The sequence below is a fragment of the Gopherus evgoodei genome, chromosome 3 (genome assembly GCF_007399415.2).
Source record: "Gopherus evgoodei ecotype Sinaloan lineage chromosome 3, rGopEvg1_v1.p, whole genome shotgun sequence".
In the NCBI taxonomy this organism is placed as follows: domain Eukaryota; kingdom Metazoa; phylum Chordata; order Testudines; family Testudinidae; genus Gopherus; species Gopherus evgoodei.
Window position 1 is genome coordinate 211137506 of NC_044324.1, and position 21951 is coordinate 211159456.

At 38.2% G+C, this 21951-nt stretch overlaps 1 protein-coding gene across 2 annotated transcripts in view; it reads right to left on the reverse strand.

The window, feature by feature from the left end:
- MACROD2 (mono-ADP ribosylhydrolase 2) overlaps window positions 1–21951 on the reverse strand; it is a 1360465-nt gene that overhangs the window by 390602 nt on the left and 947912 nt on the right. For both annotated transcript variants that reach the window (XM_030557958.1, XM_030557957.1), the window contains one exon: window positions 3407–3480. In XM_030557958.1, coding sequence (XP_030413818.1) covers window positions 3407–3480 — 74 coding nt within the window. The remainder of the gene's footprint in view (window positions 1–3406; window positions 3481–21951) is intronic.

Genomic DNA, 21951 nt, shown 5'->3' on the forward strand with positions numbered 1-21951 from the left:
AGCTGACAAATTCAGACAGGAAACAAGGCATAATTTTTTAACATTAAGAGTAATTAATCATTGAAACATCTTACCAAGGGGCACTGTGAATTCTCTTTCAATGGCATTTTTTAAATCAATACTGGATGCTCTTCTCACAGATATTATAAAGGGAATTATTTTGGGAAAATTCTATGGCCTGCACTGCACAGGACACCAGACTAGATGATCACAATGGCCCCTTTTGGCCTTGGAATTTATGAGTCTACAAACTAGTTCCAAATGTCGAAAGGTTTTCTTCTCACTTTTATGCAAAGAATGATTTTTAAAGATTGCCCTTGTTACAGAAATCAAGTATATTTTTGAAGATAGTAAGAAATATTTGTATTTTATTGCTAATCTATTTATGACAGGTTTCAGAGTAGCAGCCGTGTTAGTCTGTACCCGCAAAAAGAACAAGAGTACTTGTGGCACCTTAGAGACTAACACATTTATTTCAGCATGAGCTTTCGTGAGCTACAGCTCACTTCTTCGGATGCATAGAATGGAACACACAGACAGGAGATATTTATACATACAGAGAACATGTATAAATATCTCCTGTCTGTGTGTTCCATTCTATGCATCCGAAGAAGTGAGTGAAGCTCACGAAAGCTCATGCTGAAATAAATTTGTTAGTCTCTAAGGTGCCACAAGTACTCCTAATCTATGTATGTTCACCTTGATAAACATGTTAACGATTAGTATTTAAAAATGCACGTCAGAATAGATTATGGAAAACCATACAATTTATAAGAAAAAAAATTTCTGGAACACTCGTTAGACCTTTTCAGCGATTATCAACTAATGGCACCCAGTGGGGTTTCTGCTACTGGTACGTGATTTCACATACAAATCAGATCTTCTGCCAAATCATGCACCCCTCCTTTTCACCAAAAATTAACAAATGGCCCAAGAGATTACTTCTGAATTGTTGCATTCATTGATATACAATAGTCCAGCATGCATCATGCTTTAAAATACATCACACTGAGGACTTAGATTTGATGTGCTCCTAAGCACCAGGGAGCACAACAATATAATGGGGAGGGGCTATACTGGGACCCAAGACAGACACAGTGACACAGCTGGATCTCCAGTCCATCTTTAGAAGTAGGGATGATGTAAACACATGATTTTTTAAAAAACATTTGTACTATGGCGGCAGACCATGGCCCCAATCAGGGTTCCATTCCACTAGGTGGTACACAAAAATATAGGAAGCTAGAGTCCTGTCTCTGAAGAGTTTACAAAAGAAAGGAATGATTATAGCAAGCAAGTAAAGGAGTGAGGGATCTGCAGGCGGGAAGGCTCAGAATTAGAAGGAACTGGTTTAGAGAAGGCAAGAAAAGGAGGTAGCAAGTGCTATTCCCAATGTTAATGATTATTTACACCAAAATATGCAGTCTGCAAACTACATGCCACTTTACAAACAGATTGAGTCACATTCTTTCCCTAAAGTGTTTACAACTCAAGTAAAACACACAGAGAAGATAAGCACTCCCAATGCAATCCATGACTGCTACAGCTCTTCTGAACTCTTATAACAAGGCCTCCATTCAAGGAAGAGACAGGGATTTCTAAGAGCCTGGGGAGGACATTATATCAAGTTAATTGAAGGAGCTGGAAAAGCAGTGGGGCAGCACACTAAGCCAGAAAGGAGTAGGAAGAACCAGAGAAGGAGCCAACAGGACATAGGAAAGGTTCAAACATAGGTCAGGCAAGGGACAGACATAAGGGAGGGTATAGATAATGTCCAGGGAAATAGACATTCTTTGTGTCTTAAAAACAAATAGCCCAAGCCATAGAGCAAGATGAGAAAATAGCTTTTGTCTAAAGAACTCTTGCCCATCTGTTTGACTCTAATTTGCAGTCTACTTTGCCAAAAGAAGTCAGGCTCCCTGAAGCACCATTAAAATAAAAATGATTAGGAAGGGAATTGAAGCAAATAGTACACACGAGTTGTGAGACACACAGATTTAGTTCTGGAAAAGGAAAGGTTGTTTGTTTGTTTTAGATGTCTGGTGAAAAAGCATGAAATTGAAATAGGATCAGGCAAAACACTGAAAACGCACAGGGCTGGATAGAATATTTTCAGTTTCTACTATTACGTCTGTTTTAGGATTTAATAAACCAAATACAAATAGCCCAGACTTTCAAAAATACAAGCATAAAGTTAGACTCCTAAAGCAAAGTTTAGACACCTAAAAAAATGGCCAGATTTTCAAAAGGGCTGACTAAGCATCTAGAACAGCTATTGACTTCACCACTGGAGTTTTTACGATCCGTGGAACTCTGGAGAGTCAGGCCAGTTTTTTAGGGACTTAAATATGGACTTCAGAGTGTAACTTTGGTCATCCATTTTAAAACACCTCAGCATACAATTTTTGCATTCAACTCGAAAGTTGCTGAAAATACCGTGCTCAGTATATCACTAAATATCTCTGGACAATCTTGGTAAACAGAACCCCCAAAGGTATATTTCCAAGCTGAAATATCATGTAGATGATTATTTAGGAAACGATTCTAACCTGAGCTATGCAAAATTAAACATTTCGTGAGAAAAGTATTAAACAACGCTAGACACTTTGAAATTTGCTGGCTGTCAAAATACAGAAACAGGCATATCTTAAATTTAAGACATCATGACTATTTTATTCATTCAGTCACTTTTTTCTGCTCAATTCTCCAATTCAGTGCCACTTAACATATTCCATCAGAGTTAAGAAGAAAAAAAAGGAAGAGAAACAGAGCAAGATGTACGGAGACCACTCTGTTGAAAGCATTTTGTTTAATAAAAAAAATAACCATCATGACAGTTATGGAAGTAGTTCAGATCTGTTAATGTTTGACATAAGTATGAAATTTTAAGTAAGTAGACCGTTTCCAAAGAAAAGTAATACTGTAATAAAGTGAAAGTAACCTAAAAATTAATGAATTTAGAGATTATTTTCATCATAAAGATCTTTGGTGTAAACCAGCTCCTAAAAAGCTACTGTCCCTGGTAGCTGTTCCACTGAAGCTCATTATATACATTCCCAATACAGGATTCTCTTCATTATTATATGAAAACTTTGTCTCTCAGGAACAACGTTACGCAGAGGATGTGTTTTTACTTTGCCTAGAAATGTCACAATGAACAGGATATGTATTGTTTCAAATAGAATATGTTTCCCTTTAGCCTCCATATAGCTTATTAAATATGATAACAGTCCTGGCTATACACGGTCCAAACTACCACTGATGTTTTGCACTGGTTTTGTTGTATTTTACATAGTCTTAATTTCAAAGGATCAGTTGCATACTTATTGCTATGGTCTTTCACAATTTTGGAGTCAAACTAAGTAATCCTGAAATCGGATCAGGAAAGTTTTTTTTTATTTCATACCTCATTGTGATTCTTGTTCAACCATTCCTTAATAGTGGTAAGGGCAATAACGGCAGCAGGCTCATTTGGAAAACCTGAACAAAGAGTGGAAATAAAAAGAAGAAATAGATAAGTTGTGTGTGTATAAATACATATGGAAAATATAAAAGATCTGATAACGTCATGTGCTACAATGTTTTTTATCAGGAGGAGCTGGGGATTAGAGTTGGTAAAAGTTTTCCAAATTTGTGTTTTTGGATGAAGTTTTTTAACAACAGATTAAGTTTAAAGAAGATGATTTGCATTTTTTTAATGAAAATATCATCCCATTTTTCTTCCAGGCATATATCCAGTCATTTTAAAAATTTTTTGAAGTGTTAAATTAAAAAAAAAAAACATGGCAAGTTTTTTCCCCACATTTTGATCAACTTTATTTGGTAAAACTCTGTTATTCAAGAGTCGTAGAGTACAGGTCATACCACAGAATTGAAAATAAAACCTTTCTATCATACAAACATGTATTATGTGTATGATTCATAACATACAGAAAAAGACTTTTAGAAATATCTTGAGTTTTAAAAAATCTACATTTTTTTAAATCTAAGTGCCTGTAAAACCACAAGTCCAACTCTGAGAGCCTCATAAAGAGGAAAACAAATGTAACACATTTTAGAGACCTCTACTAATCTACTATGTAAGATAATGTTGTAAATGTAAAAGTTTACTAAGCATAACATTTTGAATATAAGCTCAGATATTTCCAGATATACCAAAGATAGTGAAAAGAATTTTCCAACGGTATAGAGCTCATTGCCTTCATGGTTCATAGGTATATGTAGTGGGGCGGACTGCCCCACTCCCTGGGAGGATGGGCTGTGGCAGGCCAGGGAGCCTGTGCAGCCCGGGAGCCAATCAGAAAGGGGCTTATGGGGAGTCAATCAGGGCCAGGCTCACCCATATATAAAGGCTGCCCAGAGCAGGAGCGGGCAGTCTGTCCCAGGCCTTCGACAGGGGAAGGTCAGTCTCCAAGGGGGAGACTAGCACTGCGGACAGCGCAGTGCTGGGCAGGCTCAGGAGACTAGAAGGCTCTAGCCCATAGCCGCCAGGCTGCAGGCCCTGAAGGGAAGGGCCTAGCGGGTGCAAGGGGCCGTAGGGGAAGCAGCCCAGGGGAACAGGCAGAGGAGGAGAAAGAAAGAGGACAGCGAGGCTGATGCCAGAGGGTCCCTGGGCCGGGACCCAGAGTAGAGGGCAGGCCTGGGTCCCCCCCCCCCCTTCCTCCTTGCAGTACACCCAGCCATTGGCCGTAGGGAGCGACCATTATAGACTACGCCCGATCCCTGACAAGAGGGATTAGACTTTGGGGTGTGTAGTTGCATATGGTGGCTGGAATGTCGGACTGCTGATCATCGACCCCAAGGAGGGGGTCCAGATGGACTAAGGGACACTGCCGGAGGCCAGTGGCCTCGAAGAGGAAGCCGCCGAGCAGGGAGCAACGCGGGTCCAGCGACAGCAGCAGAGAGCAGAGGGCAGAACAAAGGACAGGACACCACCAGGAGGGGGTGCTCCACTGGAATCGAGCTAATTCCCAAAATCACCAGCAGGAGACGCCATGGGTGGCGAGTCCCAACCCGTTTACAGTATAAGACCAAAAGATGTTTTCATTACTTTTCCTAGGAAATTCCAAATTTGAAAGGATAGGCTATTTTTGTGATAGGTACTTTAAAAAAAATGGAACTGTGTGAACACTGTTCAGTGGGTTGGATTATTAAAATATTCCGGGCAGAGATAAAATTGTGGGTCAAATGCAACTGAGAAGGGCAAAAGTGCAAGAAAGAAACTGGTATACATCAGTGTACACGTATAGTATTTTTACTTTATTCACATACCACATAAGTGGAAACAGTTCCCCACTTCTTGAAAGTGAAAAAAGAAAACCCCTCATTGGTCTTGATTGTCCATTGTCTTGCAGCTTGATGGGCCCAATTCTCATTTGTAATAAGGGCACATTTAGACTCACTTTAGGATCTTTTTAAATTGCCAGAGCAGTGACCATGGCATTTAAGGAAACTTACCTCTTTGGAATTATTTTAATTGTTACGTTTGTGTGCTATAATGTTAGCCAAACAGACAGAAGTATTTACATGCTTCAAACAAAGTGTCCATTTGCTTTGAATCATGTCTCCATAACATTGTTTCCCCCAAAAGAAGGAAAGTGCACAGTTTTGAACTGACAAATGAGATGTCTACTCTCTCTTCATTTAGTAGGTTAAAACATAGACATTAATCGCATTTGATTAGTATTAACATTCAATATATGCAAATATTGTGCATATTTCTTATTAAAGAATAAACCTTTCGTTTTAGGGCCCCAAAAAAGAGAGGTGTGAAAGACCTTCTACCCTTATTGAAATCACTGGGAGTTGATCAATGGAGGTTCTCTGCAATTTGCTGGTATGATCCCCTAGGGTTGCACATCCTTGAAACATTTACCAAGGATGCTGTTCAGTTTACTTGGTCCTCCCTCAGTGCAGTGGGCTGGACTTGACTTCTCAAGGTCCCTTTGAGACCTACATTTCTAGAAGTCTACGACACTAAGCTATCAAAGCAAATTCCTCATACCACAAACCAATGATCAGTTCTTTTTTAAACTAACAGAACCCAAAGTGGGCTCTTCTTAACAGTATCAGATGGTCAAATTCTGCTCTAGTTATACACTGGTAACATTGAATTCAAACAAATGTGTGCGAATACACCCCCGGGAAGAAACCGACTCTTTGAATGAATTTCATTTCAGTTGGGTAACAGACATTTAAAACAGACATGTTACATGCAAATTAATAAAACTCTTCCTATCAAACCAGGCCAGCATTTCCCTGCCTTGTAATTGACACGTCTGCATGGCCATACAATGGTTGGGTAGTAATGCCAAGCATATTTCAGACATCTAAATCTTACCATTGTTTATACATGGAATGTTTAGTTACAGAACAAGTCTACTTCTAGCAAGATTTGCCTTTAAGACTTGATTTTCCTCCCCACTGCAGGGTTCTTGCCCAAAGCTGCGATAAAATATTCTCAATTTTATGGAATTATAAATCTCTGAGTAAGTTGTACATTATTTAGAAAATTCTTCCATACTAAATAACCTTAAAAAGAAGTTGATCTACAATATTGTTGCTCATTTACCACTAAATAGCCAGGATGTGAAAGAAACAGCTCGGGGAACAAAATAAAAACACTGAACTCTACTTATGATTTCAAAAACTATCTTAAAATCTATAGGAGCCTTTTCTGACAACAGTTACACATACACAGAAAAAAAAATAAACCTAATTACTTTACACATTTTTTTCTGGATATTACTGAAAAAGACACTCACATGGGCTTTATGCATAACTAATACACAATGACAGAAGGATGGAATTTCGCTTATTATTTTTTACTCTCTCGGCACAAAAGGCCCTACATGTGCCTGAATCCAGTGAACATGAAAACATTTCGCTTTGTAGACTTAGGTGAAGGGAGACAAAATGCAATGTGATCTTTTAAAAAATGTTTTTGTTTTGTTTTTATCTTAAATCTGCATTTCTCAGCCATAACAGTCCTTGTCTGCTCACTCCCACCCTCCCTCCTGCACATATACCATCTCCTTTCTGCACAAAAAGCAATCTCAGTGAACACGTGGGAATCAAATTACTTGAAAGAAATGAGTTTGAGGAGCGTCATGGTTAACCAATTGCTGGAGCCACAGCTTAGCCAATTCTGACTAACGGCTCAATTTCACAAAAGATAAAACAGGTAAAGTAATAAGATCGACACTGGCCCTCTTTACTGCGGTGAATGTTCCTCCAGAATACTGAAAAGGACGAGGGCACAACAAGCCAAGGGAGCATTAGTCATAAGGTGCAAGCAACCTCTGTATCCACGCAGCACACTATTTGAATTACTTGGGGGAGGGGTAGTATTTCTCTTGTGAAGTTTAAATTTAATTTAAAAGAAAAAGTTTATTTATCCCCACAGCCCCTAATATGAAATAGGGTTTTCCAGATTCTCCAGTGGCTAAGATGGCAGCATCTTGGAAATAATACTGTGCAGCAACGTAAAAACACAGAGTCATTTTAGTTGAAATGGAAATTTTGATCTGACCCTCACCATTCTGCTGGGACTGCGAATTACCATTCACATTCTGTTAGCAGTAGTCATTTTAAAATCTTTTCCTTATAATATAGCAATATTCCTATCACAGCTGGCAGGGGCTTAGGTTGCACCCACTATGTTAGCAGGGCTGGCATGCCGTATAAAAACGCTGATGGATTTCTGCTGACTCACTGAGATAGGTGTGGCTTATTAAACCTACATTGGATTTAAGATGGCAGAAGGAACAAGGGTCTGAGACAGACTTTCTATGGAATTCGAAAGAAAGAACTCTAGGCTAGGCTGAGCTTTGTTACGGTATTGTTATTTCACACTGCCAGTAAAAGAATTCCAGAAAGTGGGGTGAGAGTGGGCACTCATCCAATGTGTTTGTTTTGTTGTTCCCGAGTGGGAAAGGACTTCAGCCATAACTATGCCATGGATGCTACAGTGGCATAGCTCCTGTGGTGCGGTGCGGATGCTGATTACAGCAAGAGAAGGTGTTTTTCCATCACTGTAGGAACGCCACCTCCCCAAATGACGGTAGCTAGGTCGATGGAAGCATTCTTCTATCAACCTAGTTACATCTACACTGGGGATTAGATTATGTCGGCATAGCAGCACTCAGGAGTATGGAGCCGTAGCTATGTCAACCCAAGTTTTAAATGTAAACCAGGCTTAAGCCTATTCACACTTCCCTGTAAGTTTCTTCTTCTATTATCCCAGAATATTAACATTAATCAAAAACGCAGAAGCTGCTATAGATACCTGCTCAGTCCTCACAGCCACTATTTTCTTTTCATACTATTCAAGACTGGTTAGCTGGTTTTGTCTTTAGCAAATATTGGTATATATGCTGATATGTTCATTCTCTTGATTTCCAAAAGTGTGTTATCAAAAAGGTACATTTTTTAAAAATACACTTTAGATAGCTAATTTAAATAAAAAGAGAAATCAAAAGGATCTTTCATCAGTTTTGCCTTTACATGCTCCCTAGTTTAAAAAAAAATCTTTTATGTCTAGGGCTGGGCAGAAAAGAAAAAAATTGAGGTTTCACCATTTGTTTTCATTCTTATGGGAACAAAAATGAGACTTTTCAATCAAAAGGAGGAGGAGACCCACAGCCCTACGTGTAATTTGCAAGGTAGGCATGGAATTTGTCCCCTCCCCAGTGTATATCCCTGTTGACCTGACTGGAGCTGTCCCCCCAAATATAGAAGTCAAATTACTCCTATGTCACAGCAGAACACACCCATAGTCCAGTAGCAGAACATTTGCCTGGGCTTTTGGAGATCCAGATTCAAGGACCTTCCTTGCCCTTCCCTTTGGAACAGGAACTTGAACCTGGGTCTCCCAACAGCCCAAATGAGTGTTCTAACCACTGGGCTATTGACTTTTCTGGGCACTTGCTTTCAATTCCATCCTGCACCTGAGAAGCCTTCACGACTGAAGTTTCATTGAAATTAAAACATTTCTGTGAAAAGTTTCAGTTTTGATAAATCATCTCTTCTGATGGAAAAAAGTTTTATCGACAAAATTCCCAACCAGCTCTCATTATGAATGAACTGCATCCTTTATGCACCTTTGTATATATCTATTACACTTGGTGACCGTCTATGAAAGCTTCAAAGATCTTCAAACATACATGCTCTGGTATCTGTTTCGGGACATTTTATCTTCTTTCTTCCTGGGAATTACAACAGTGGCCAGAGAAATGGTTTCTGAAACAAATTCTGTGCTATGCAAGCTGTTCCAACTCCTATTGTCATAATTCTTCAGAGGAGAGATGATAAAAGAATAACTTTGAATCATTTGAAAGAGATTATATAAAAGAGAAGCAGATCTTTTTAGGGAAGGAGGAGAGTGAGTAGGGGTGAGGTGAAAGGGATAGTCATTGAGGATATATGTTGGGGTCTCCACTCCATCTTCCCTTATTTTCTGGAAAATGATTAGCATGATTTACTCTGAGGAAAAGAAAGAACACAAAACTCCCCTCCTTCATTAATTTATGGAGAACCTGATGACATTCCCGGTAGTCAGACACTCTGGGGTAAATATTCAGCTTCTTGTGCTGTGGGAATTTACCAAAGGAACATCCATGCTATTGTTAAATAGTATTTCATGCCTAATTTGCCTGTGCAGTATGTGGAAAATGACCAGTGAGTAACAATATAATGAGGATTTTGTGGGAGAATATTAATGGAGTTCTATTTTAGTGACTCCAAGACTGTATAGAGACACAAAGAGTTTTATTACTTAGGACTGACCTAGAGTAAAGTTAAGTACTAAGGGTGAAAAATGTTACTGTCAGTTAACATGCAACCAAACTAGCCTATTAACACAAATACTAAATAGTCCACATTTCACATGATGTACTTCAAGATGATAGAAACAGGCAATTTCTACTAGCATACAGTATTAACTGAAACAAATGCCAGGGAAGAGATTCACTTCAGTGACTTTAAACAATGGATAAGTGGCAAACTTAGCCAGTTTAATGGAGACTCCTAGTGTTGTCTGCAAACCTACCCATAGTAGGAAACAAGTCTGAAATGGAGCTTGCGAACATAATCCATCTGCTGTATAGTTACTGATTCATTTCAGACAGCTTCTTACTCTCTTGTGGCTTCTAAAAAAGGTAGCTCTTTGTCCTTAATACAGTAATTTACATGTTTTAATGCTTTGCTTTCAAACAATTTATGAAACAGAAGTGAATACAAGTCTGGACAAAGTATTCTTATGAGTCTCCGATAACCAGAAAAGTAACTAAGATGGCATGTTTCTGTGTGCACCAAGATGTGCTAGTTAGCAGATTTCTACTATATTCACAAATCACACCTGATTCCTGCTGTTTTATCAACATGACAAGATAAATAGAATATCTTATATTTGTTTTAAAAACTTTTCAGCTCTAATCAATAATGTTGAAAGTAAAATCTAATAACCGTAACTCAATAAATCATTTTTATGTACTTTGGAATTACACACAAACTATTTCTGAAGGCATTATTTTTTGCTGGTTAGTTTTGCCAGTCCTGAAGCGTAGCAATGAGCAAAAGCAGTGGTGCTGGTGGGGTAATAAAGACTATTTTCTAGGTTCATCTTAAAGAGGGGTTCAACATTCACCCCCAAAATGTTCTGAAACCACACGCTGATGCATGTGAGATGAAAATGTGTTCTGAATACACAACAGAAAGTGAACAACTGAGCTTCATTATGGTCATGTGGATTAAGCTTAGCTATTGTGGGCATTGTAATCATAACAGTACAAGTCTATCATCACACACGATGATGTACAGAGACAAAAGAGCAATATATGATAACCTTACCTCAGGCATGGCTTGCAATACCTGCAGTTGTCCTTCAGTTGTGAAAACTGAACTCACCTAATGCTGGGGTAACTCATTACAATGGTAAACCTGACCTTTCTGGAAGCAAAGATGCTAGTGTTTTACCAACTAGCTTAGCCTTTTAGCCAGAGGCATGAGATGACTCGTTGACACACATGCTGCTTGCATGGCCATTTTTCTTGGTATTGATTTATATTCTCACCTTGAAAAGAAAGTTTGGATCAATCAGAGAGGAGAAGAGGGATAGGATGCATGGGTTTTCTGCCAAATGAACAATTTTCTTTAACTCGCACAGTCACAACATACCTCTCAACTGATTTTCCCCCTAAAAACAAGTTCTCTCACTAATATAGTTGAATGCAGTATTAGTAAAACAGTTACTTTCCTGACATCTAGGTAGCAAGGCTGCAGATATATTAGTGTAGGTTGTGGGATGTACCAAGGTGACAATTAAGTACCATTTATGTCAAATGCCACCACAGTCAAAAGAAATATGAGAAATCTCACATAATACATATGTGAAAATTTCTTAAGAAACGATCATGGCTTGCTATTCCTGTCAAGCAGGGGAATGTGCTTTTTAAATCTCTCCTCATTAGAAAATGCATGACCTCACCAGCAGCAGTTGAAAACTACATAAACTTTTGAAAGAGTGATTGCAAATACATTCAAACACAACTCACAGATGGTAAGCGGGCAGTTGGTAGAGGGTAATTAATACAATAAATATGAACCTAGGAAATCCAGTGAGGAAGCAGACTGGACCAATCCTAACCCAAAACGCTCCCAGAGTGGGCAGTGGATTTAAAAAAATTAAGTGCCTTCCCCTCATAAAGAGCCATAGTCTGGACAAATGGATCACCACAAGTTCAGCCACACCAAAGAAACAGGCACCAGAAGGCATCAGGTCAGACAGGTACCAGAAGGCGTCACTCTCCTTATCCAGCTAGCAAAAGCAAGATAATTTGTGGGCTGAGACGCACTGACTTTCCTTACAACACGGCTGGCTCAAGAAAAGCCTGTCAGAGTAATAGGCAGAGCAGTGCCTACAATGTCAAGCCAAAAGGTCAACTAGAGATCAGTGTCTCAGGCCAGTCTATACCTAAAAAAGGTTCAAAACAAAAGAACACGTCACCAATTGTACCTATTAAACACACATTACATTTTGTCCAAATTGATTCTAAGTGATATATTGATGTTCTAAGGAAATTAAATGACATGCCAATCACATTAACAGCTCAAGTGAGCACAGATACCAGATACTATCGTTATGGGAGTACTATGAGCAGGGCAACAGAGTGTAGAGCTAAGCAAATTTTGTCAGATGAGTCATTTATTAGCTAACAAATGTAGTTTTAGAAAGACCAGACTATTTGTGAATTCAAGTTGAATTTGGCAAAAAGTTTCAGAAAAAAGAAACAGAAAATGTCTAAACATTCTGTTCAAATGAAAACATTTCAACTTTGTTTCAAAATTATGGTTTGTGTAGGAATTTAGCTAGATTCATTTAAAGAAAAACAAACAAGGGAATAAAAACACCTAACACCTAAGCTAAACAAAAAATCTGAAATAAAAAAAACATTTCACCTGAAACTATTTTTTTTCAGTTCTGCCAACAAACCCAAAAAATCGTTTATTCACTCAGCTCTAATAGAGAGACTAGTACAAACATGCTATAAATTTCCATTGAGGAAACGATGCAAAATGAATTCTATGCTCATGCTGTTTGATGTACTCCATACTATAGCTGTTACAAATTGTGGAATTTTACTGAAAGGACATATTTACACTGGCAACTGCTGAGAGATGCAGTTTTTCCATGAGTTGCAGGACATACTTTCATGCAAGAGACATTGTATTACAATGCAGATTTTCTGGAGAATCACATCTTTCTCTGCAAGAATATTATTTTTCTACAGTATAAGCAGTGCACTCATATTAGTAGATGAGATTTGGGCTTAATTTCTCTTTAATGTTTGTAGATAGCTCTGGGTAGTGGCCATGTCAAAGGTGCTTCAGTGCTCGAAAATTCCTTTTAAAAATGTAACAGACAGTCTTCTCTTTGGAGATACTCTGACAATCAAATTGCTTCAGAGCGGTGATGTTTAATGTGTTATGTAATGGATTTTTTCTTGCTCAGAGTATTTCTGAAATGCACATGGGAAGTGTTAGAACATCAAGCAGAGCACAATAGTGGAATAACAAAGAGAATGTCTCCAAAACACTGAAAAGGAATTTCTGCAGCTCTCATTGCTCTGACAATGCAGGGCTGCATATGTGCAGTTAGAACACACACACATAATGCAAATACTTAGTAAATTACTCCATATGAGAGATTATCAGAGGGGTAGCCGTGTTAGTCTGGATCTGTACTAAATGCATCCGAAAACATGGGTATTCACCCACGAAAGCTCATGCTCCAATATGTCTGTTAGTCTATAAGGTGCCACAGGACTCTTTGCTGCTTTTCCATGAGAGAGATTCTTCAGTACGTACATATATATTACTAGATGTAGATATTAATATCCATCAACATCATGTGTGTATATAGATACATGCATGTGAGGGCAGATCGATGTTTGTGTGTCCATACATAAATATTTAGACATACACACAATTATTCATTATTATTAATAATAATATGTCTGATTAATCTTTATATTTCTAACTTCTGAACAAGCCAAATTGTCTTCCAAGCTTATGACATAATATAACAAAAAATAATCTGAATAAAGGTGCAAACCACTAGTCAACTGTGAAATCCCCATCATACACTGAATTGAACAGCAGTAGGGCATGGCTTCATGTATAGTTAAGATTCCAAAAGATTAAACAGCCATTTCTAGCCACTGATTTAAATGCATGTTCCTTGCTGTTCTTTACTGAACAAAAGTGTACAAAAAAACGATGATGCTTTCCCAAAGTGTGCAGCCTACACTGCAAGGACATATATTTAGAGATAAAAAAATCTGTCTATAGTACTGTAAATCCAATCCATTCACACAAACTCTAAATGACTACAGTCTAGATTAGTGTTTCTCAGCCATCTCACTACTGGTACAACCCCAAGACCCTCCTCCCTTCTTGTTGGGATCTAGCCAGGACCAGGAGCGGCGCCAGGGTTTTTGGCACCCTAGGCGGGGGTCCTTCTGTGTTCCCGGTCGTTGGCAGCAATTCTGCAGCGGGGGGGTCCTTCCATGCTCCCGGTCTTCGGGGCACTTCGGCGGCAGGTCCCGCAGCGAGTGAAGGACCCGCCGCAGAATTGCTGCCGACGACTCAGAGCGCGGAAGGACCCCCCGCCCCCGAATTGCCGCCCCCCCAAATCCTAGCACCCTAGGCGACCGCATAGGTCGCCTGAATGGAAGCGCCGGCCCTGGCCAGGACAAGCCTCCCATATAGTAATATAGGAAGGGCAGAGTGCTCATGACTCCAAGACACCTATGCCTCCCTAGCCTAGAGTTGTATAACTGTGCTTGTAAATAGTATCCAGAGTAGCTATCTATCTTCTTTATAGCAACAGGGGGAAATATTCTAAAAAATAAACAGAGAGAGACTAAAGACAGTTAAATAAAACTAACGTTCCACTCTCAGTGGATTCCTCAGGTGAAATCTTAGCACCAATGAAGTCAATGACAAAACTTCCATTGGCTACAATGGGGCCAGAATCTGACCTCTGTCTCCTGTCCATCTGCAGATCCAGGTAACTATCCCACCCATGCAGATCTCTCTCTTTGCTATCCGGTAGAATAATGATAATACACATGGACAATGGCTAAAAAATATAGAAAGAAAATGAGTTGCTCAATTCCACTAAAGACTTGAGGGGAAAAAAAGTGACACCCTAACTTTGTCATATCAGCATTGCCCTTTAAAACCACTTCCACTTTACTCAGTCATTTTGGCTATTCTGCTTTCTAGTGCAGCCCTGAAACCTAGTAGGATTATCAGAAAGCAACAGAGTACTCAGTAAAGGCTCTATGCATACAAGAAGAAACAAAAAAGTGTGGCATTATTTCTACTGAAGCACAGTTTTTATCTCCCTTCTAATAAGACTGCAAAGAAAATCAAAGATTTCCTAAGAGGGCATTGGGAGCTAGCTAAAAAATACACACATGCTTAGTGCCTTCTGAAAAATCAGAAACAAAAATTTCCTTTTATCTTTTTCTCCTCAAGCCTTATTTGGAAAACTGGAAAGAAGTTACAGTACCCTGACCCTGGGAAGGCTGGGTGAAAAGCAAGATACTAGCAGAGGCACATTTAATCTAGTTAGTTTGCTCTTTTAACAAATGCAGTATTGATTTTTGGTTTGTGTACATTATTCAGACTGATTTTTCACTTTGCCTACAATACTGATAAAAACACAGTAAAGGGTCACACAGACCAGCACTTATTCAGAAAATCTACAACAGTTGAAAGCTGAAATACTTCCAGATAGATATGAGCTCAAAAACGCCACTACATTTTGGAAGAAAGAACAAAAAAAAAAACCCTTCCTGTATTCAGTACATAAAATGGCCACTGTTATTCACTTTATATTAGATCATTCTGTATGACATCAACTTACACTACTATATAAAATGCTAAAAATGAATGCATGTATAGTATGTCTGGCATGACATATCGCGCATTATCTCAACATTTTCTACCTCAAATTTTAAAGGAGAGAGAATTGTTCTCTTCACCTAGGTGGAATAATTCTTTCAGCATAATTTTTGTAGAAATCATTCACTTGGCAAGAGATTAAATCCATCTGGAGATAGATAGATAGATAGATAGATAGATAGATAGATAGATAGATAGATAGATAGATAGATAGATAGATAGATAGATCTTTTTATCCACCAGGTTTACAACTATATTCACTTTTCTGGTACTGTATATATCAGTGGTTGGTCAGTTTACTCTGGCTACTTAACTTCTTTCTCAGCTGTGTTGTACAGATTGTGGGAGTTCAAAACAAAGTACATGGAACCATCCTGCAGTGAGTCTTCACTTGCTGAAATGCTGCATTTAACATGTATTGATTGTGCTATACAGGGTATCAGTCACATTCCACATTAAAGATTAAGTAAATTTAAATAGAAACAGTTCTAGAGGATAGCATCCTGGGAAAACCTACTTTAAACCATGTAGAAATGGACAACGTACTCACAATATAAGATCCTGATCTTCCAAACAAGCACGTGAATAAATGTACTGCTCTCTATAGGACTACTCACATGTGCAAATCTTTACAAGATTGTATAATGGACCAAAATATAATCATTTCTCAGAAAATCTTCAAAAGGATACATTTATTCTCCCATCTCCTCCTCCTGTTTTTAGGGTGGATTCTCATTTACACAAATTGCATTATTTATACCCACTTTAAGACCCTTGTACACAGCATAAAGGGAACTCAGTGTAAACGAGATTCAAATCCCTCATCTCCAATATTGGTTAGATTATTGTGTAAGTCAAATAAACTAATAATGGCCTAGGTTATCATGTTGCTCCTGCTTTAAAAAGATCATAAAATTAATTGTCAAACAACAATTTTAAAAAAAAATTCTTTTCTGCTAAGATCTATCATTTGCATTTCACTCACAATTATGCAGTTTCTGAATCTTGCATACTTCAATCAAAAAGGAAATTAAATAAGTAGTTAATAGCACTTCCACTCCCACAAATTCAAATCCAATTTAATCTTGATATGAACTTTAAGTCTTATTAACACTTGTTTTAAATAGCATATCCAGTGTGTACCCAAAATAGTTGTCAAAGTATGGTGCTGAAATTTTTTAGCATCATTATACTAGCAAAGTGTGATTTGCTTTAATGGATAACGGAAACGCCTCTTACTTATGAAGATTTATCATTACAAAACGTCAAAATCTCTGTTGTTTCCAACCTCAGTAAGTCTGACTCTTAAGTGGAATCATTTAATTTGTCAGAGGACACCCTTCAGGGAAAAAAAATTGGCCATTTACCGTACATTCTTTTACAAGTTATTCTGCAAACGTGTCAATGTAAATAAGCACAGATCTGAGTTAGAAAGATGGGTTATATCTAAAAAGAAAGGATCTAAAAAGAAGCCATTTGTGGCTAGTTTGATCAAGCTGTGAAGATAGGGGAAGATTAAGACATTTCTATTGTTGAACACTCCAGTACAAATAAAAAGCTAGTGTGGACAACTGAAATTTAAATTACTACCCACCAGACAAGTTGATGACTTGCACTTAAAAATCAGGGATTTCCAACCTGAGCCTTTCAGTGAAAACTGACCTGATACTTCAATTTCCTTGTAAATTCAGCTAAGTGGCAGAAGAAGTGAAGGGATTTTCCTACTATTTTGTCACACATCTCCTGTGGCTCCATTTAGCTAATTATGCCCTTCACTGCATCTCAGGAAAAGCACATTTTCCAGTTAGACATCAATATTTTAGATATATGACAAATTATCTTAGAAAATAAAATTCCTGGATTGAGTAGAGGACATGGGAAGTGGCAGGCATATGGCGAGACAGTATGGAAGCCAGCAGAAAGTAGGGGAAAGCTCGTAAGCTTAGTAGATGGAGAGACAAACAATTATTAAGCAGTGAACTAAGGACTAAAAAGTGTAAAAGTGTTTACAATCTTACAAATGAGAGGAAACCATAAAAAGCTTTTACATTATTGATACGGAACACAAGAACTATAATCAAGACATATTATAGAGAAAGGCAATAATGGTGTTAGATAATTCAAGTTCCATTAACTTATCACAGTTAAAGGACCTCTCACTTGATGCTATTATTTTCAATGTATAACACAAAATGGCTTGTATCAGTGCAACCAGGCAGGCTGATAGCAATTCCAGATCTCAGGGCAGAATAGTCAATCAGTGCTCTTTCTGCACAGCCAGGGTTTCCACGTGCCTGCTGGAGGCCCCGCCTCACCCCACCCACCTCCCGGCTGCGAGGGGTCCTCCTGCAGCAGCCCAGCCATGGCAGAGGTCCCCCACACTTGCCCAGCCATGGTAGGTGGACCCCACAGTGTTTCAGCCATGGCAGGCAGTGAGGGGACCCCAGAGCTCCCAGCTGCTGGGGGGGAGGGCAAGGGGACCCCAGAGCCCTCAGCTGTTGTGGGTGCTAGACCCTCCTCCCTCCCCATTTTGTCAGGAATATTTTTAGTAAAAAACACAGTAAAGGTCACAGGCTTCTGTGAATTTTTGTTTATTGCCCATGACCTGTCCGTGATTTTTATTAAAAATATCCGTGACAAAATCTGAGCCTTATTTATAGGGGCTAGGCCAGGGGTCGGCAACCTTTCAGAAGAGGTGTGATGAGTCTTCATTTATTCACTCTAATTTAAGGTTTCGCGTGCCAGTAATACATTGTAACGTTTTTAGAAGGTCTCTTTCTATAAGTCGATAATATATAACTAAACTGTTGTTGTATATAAAGTAAATGAGGTGTTTAAAATGTTTAAGAAGCTTCATTTAAAATTAAATTAAATTGCAGAGCTCCCCAGACCGGTGGGCAGGACCCGGGCAGTGTGAGTGCCATTGAAAATCAGCTTGCGTGCTGCCTTCAGCACATGTGCCATAGGTTGCCTACCCTTGGGCTAGGCCAAAATCTCTAGGCTTAATGGAGGCAGCATTAGAGTAGAATGAGACATAAAACAGGACAGAGAAGGATATGGAGCCAGAATTGAGAAGATATGTGGTAGGGTTCGCTTGAATGGGAAACAAAAATAGATAAATGTTTTTATCATACTGTCCCAGGAACATGTATGTTATCCTACGGTAGCTAAACAAGACTTAAAATAAAGCACAGAAGAGACAATGTAGGTATACAAGGGATTACAAAAGTAATCAAGAGCAACAGAGGGGCATACACAAGGTATTAACATATCATGCTTTAGTGCTTAAAATAGGATCAAAATAATAACAAAATTGTAGGCTGTATAAATAGAGCAGTTAAATCCAAATCATGAGTCAATTATACTACTACTGTTAGAGATTAGATAAGATATGTTTAATTTACTGTGTTTACCACTTGTTGCCTTATTTAAAAGTATCTGACAAATGGAGAACACATCGGAGGGAGGGCAACTGAATGAAAGGGAGAATCAAGCATCTCAAAGTCAAAAAAGGTTAAAGAAACCAGGTTTGTGTTCCTTGGAAAATAAGAGATTATGAGTGGGTCTCACTAAGATACACAAAATTCTCAAGTGAATAGAAAGCATAATTGCTACAAGGCTATTTGAGGGAGTGCAAACATAAAAATGAGGGAGTGTGAACTTAAGTGTAGAAAGCTCCACCAAAAAGGAATTTGGGAAGCAACTCTTTACACAGCTAGTAATAAAAACAAGGAAAGAACTGCCCAGGGCAGCAATTAGTGCAACTTATATAAGCAGTTTAAAAATTAATTGGACAACTATTGGAAAGAAGAGTGATAGAGAAGTGGTAGGTTCAAAGGAGCAGGGGTGGCACATACATGAGTTTCTTGACTGTCTCTTGCTCTAAAATTTTAAAGGTCTGACTTGGTTCCTATCAGTTCCCAACAGTCTCCAGGGACACTTTGGGGATCTTTCTTGTATCTAAATAATGTAAAAGATGTAAAAGATTTGAATAAAACTATTAAGTACATATAGGAAATAACAGGGTTTGCTGTCACTTCAAAGAAATGTAGACATTTTAGGTAATGGAGTGAGCATGTAGAAAACATAGCTTAATGGTCACAAATTGCACTTAAAGTGGCAAGTATCAAAAGGGTAGCCGTGTTAGTCTGGATCTGTAAAAGCAGCAAAGAGTCCTGTAGCATCTTATAGACCAGGGGTTGGCAACCTTTCAGAAGCGGTGTGCCGAGTTTTAATTAATTCACTCTAATTTAAGGTTTCGAGTGCCAGCAATACATTTTAACGTTTTTAGAAGGTCTCTTTCTATAAGTCTATAATATATAACTAAACTATTGCTGCATGTAAAGTAAATAAGGTTTTTAAAATGTTTAAGAAACTTCATTTAAAATTAAATTAAAATGCAGAGCCCACTGAACTGGTGGTCAGGACCTGGGCAGTGTGAGTGCAACTGAAAATCAGCTTGTGTGACGCCTTCAGCACCCGTGCCATAGGTTGCCTACCCCTGTTATAGACTAACATACGTATTGGAGCATGAGCTTCCGTGGGTGAATATATGCATCCGATGAAGTGGGTATTCACCCACGAAAGCTCATGCTCCAATACGTCTGTTAGTCTATAAGGTGCCACGGGACTCTTTGCTGCTTTTAAACTGGCAAGGAAGGATTGAATATATTAAGAAAGTCCAGATAAAATTAGAGCAGGAACACAATGACTAGGAAAGAAATTGGATAAGGTTCTGATAACTGCTCACATTGAGAAGTATCTTACTCAAGTAATCCCATTGATTTTAAGGGTAGCAGAATCTGGCCTTTAGGGTTTATATATAAATTATTGGAGCCTTCAGGCTAATGATTTCTGGAGTAAAACAGGGCAACATACTGGATTCAAAGGATTAAATTAATGTCTATGATTTAATGTAAGTGTTCTGTTTATTTATATGGGAATTATGGCCCAGATTCAGCAAAACATTTAAAGACATTTAAGTCCATCCCTATCCAATGCACAGCAGAGGTTTGAACACAAGTTTAATTTTAAATATGAGCTTTGCTGACTTTGGGCCTACTAGGATGATCTTCCAATCTGTTGTGAGGAAGCTGTAATGGGTTTCATCATTACTGGACAAGAGAAGACTATGAGACAACCTAATAGATAAATTCACAGATGTTAATGTTTTTAATAGTCTATATGAAAATGAACATTGGGGAGTATTTTAAAACCAGGGGTCATATAATGCAAGTTACAAAATTAAGAGAAAACAAGGAATTCTGGCAGAAGTATTCCATAGGAAACCCATAAAACGTGTTGATAATAACGGTAATAAAGGTAAATAATAAAAATGAGTAGATGATGAAAGAACAACATTTATATGGAGAGAAGAGAATTTAGGACACCAGGCATGACAAAATGGGGAGCCAAGGTTGAAATATACTTAAAAAGAAAACCGACATTGACAAAATTAGCTAAAGATTGTCCACTTGTTAAACAGAACTTCATTATCAAGAAAAATAATCTGGTTCAAAATAGGAAGAGTTCATTAAGTGATAAGGTAGTTTGGCTGATTGGTTTTCACACTCACTGGCAATGCTGCTCATAGAGAAATATTTTTTATAAATTCCTACTCAAAAAGCATTCAACAGAATGTATGGCAATAAACTTGGCAAACCTACAAGGAGGTCAACTATAATAAATAAATAATAATAAAATAATAATAAAAAACCTGAAAGGACCAAAAGATAACCTAAGAAAAGCTTAGAAAATCAATTCTTTTCCAACAGATACCTGAAATCCCACTTCAGTGACTGTCCTTAATGAAATGATTTTGAATAAACTCTGCAATTATTAAAGAAATAATAACTAAATCTTTTGATGTGGATTGAATGCAATTTTGTAAAGCATTATGTATTAAAAAAATCAAGTATCTTAAGGTTCCTGATAATTTGATTTGTCACCTGTTGAATGTTCCACATTACTTGGTTGCCAAATGTGATGGATTCTACTGCTGCTTCTGATTACCTACATTCAGTAAAATAGTCACAACTCATTAATCAGGCCATAGGTTAACTGGTCTGGTCTGAGACGCCACAAAATGGAATCTTCATTAGGAATGACAGAGAAACAGTGCCAATATGCATACTTATTATCTACGTCATAGCTGACAATTCGATTAGAAGAGAGCACTGGGTCTAATGTATTTCTATTAAATGAACCTACTGGCTTCCAGTACATTATTCTATACTAAAAGTTAGCAAGTTATAATCCACTGAGTACACAGAAAAATAAAAAAGACTCATGGAGCTGTCCACAGTTATTAGCGAGCCCTAAGCAACATTATCATTTCTGCCCAGGGTCCCAGGTCACATTTATTGCTATGCAAAATGCAATGACTTCTAATATCTTTCTGGTTTTGGAACTAGGTTTTATTTCTCTAAAATGGACCAAAAATTATCTTCTCTTAATTGAGAGGGTTATTTAGCAATTGTG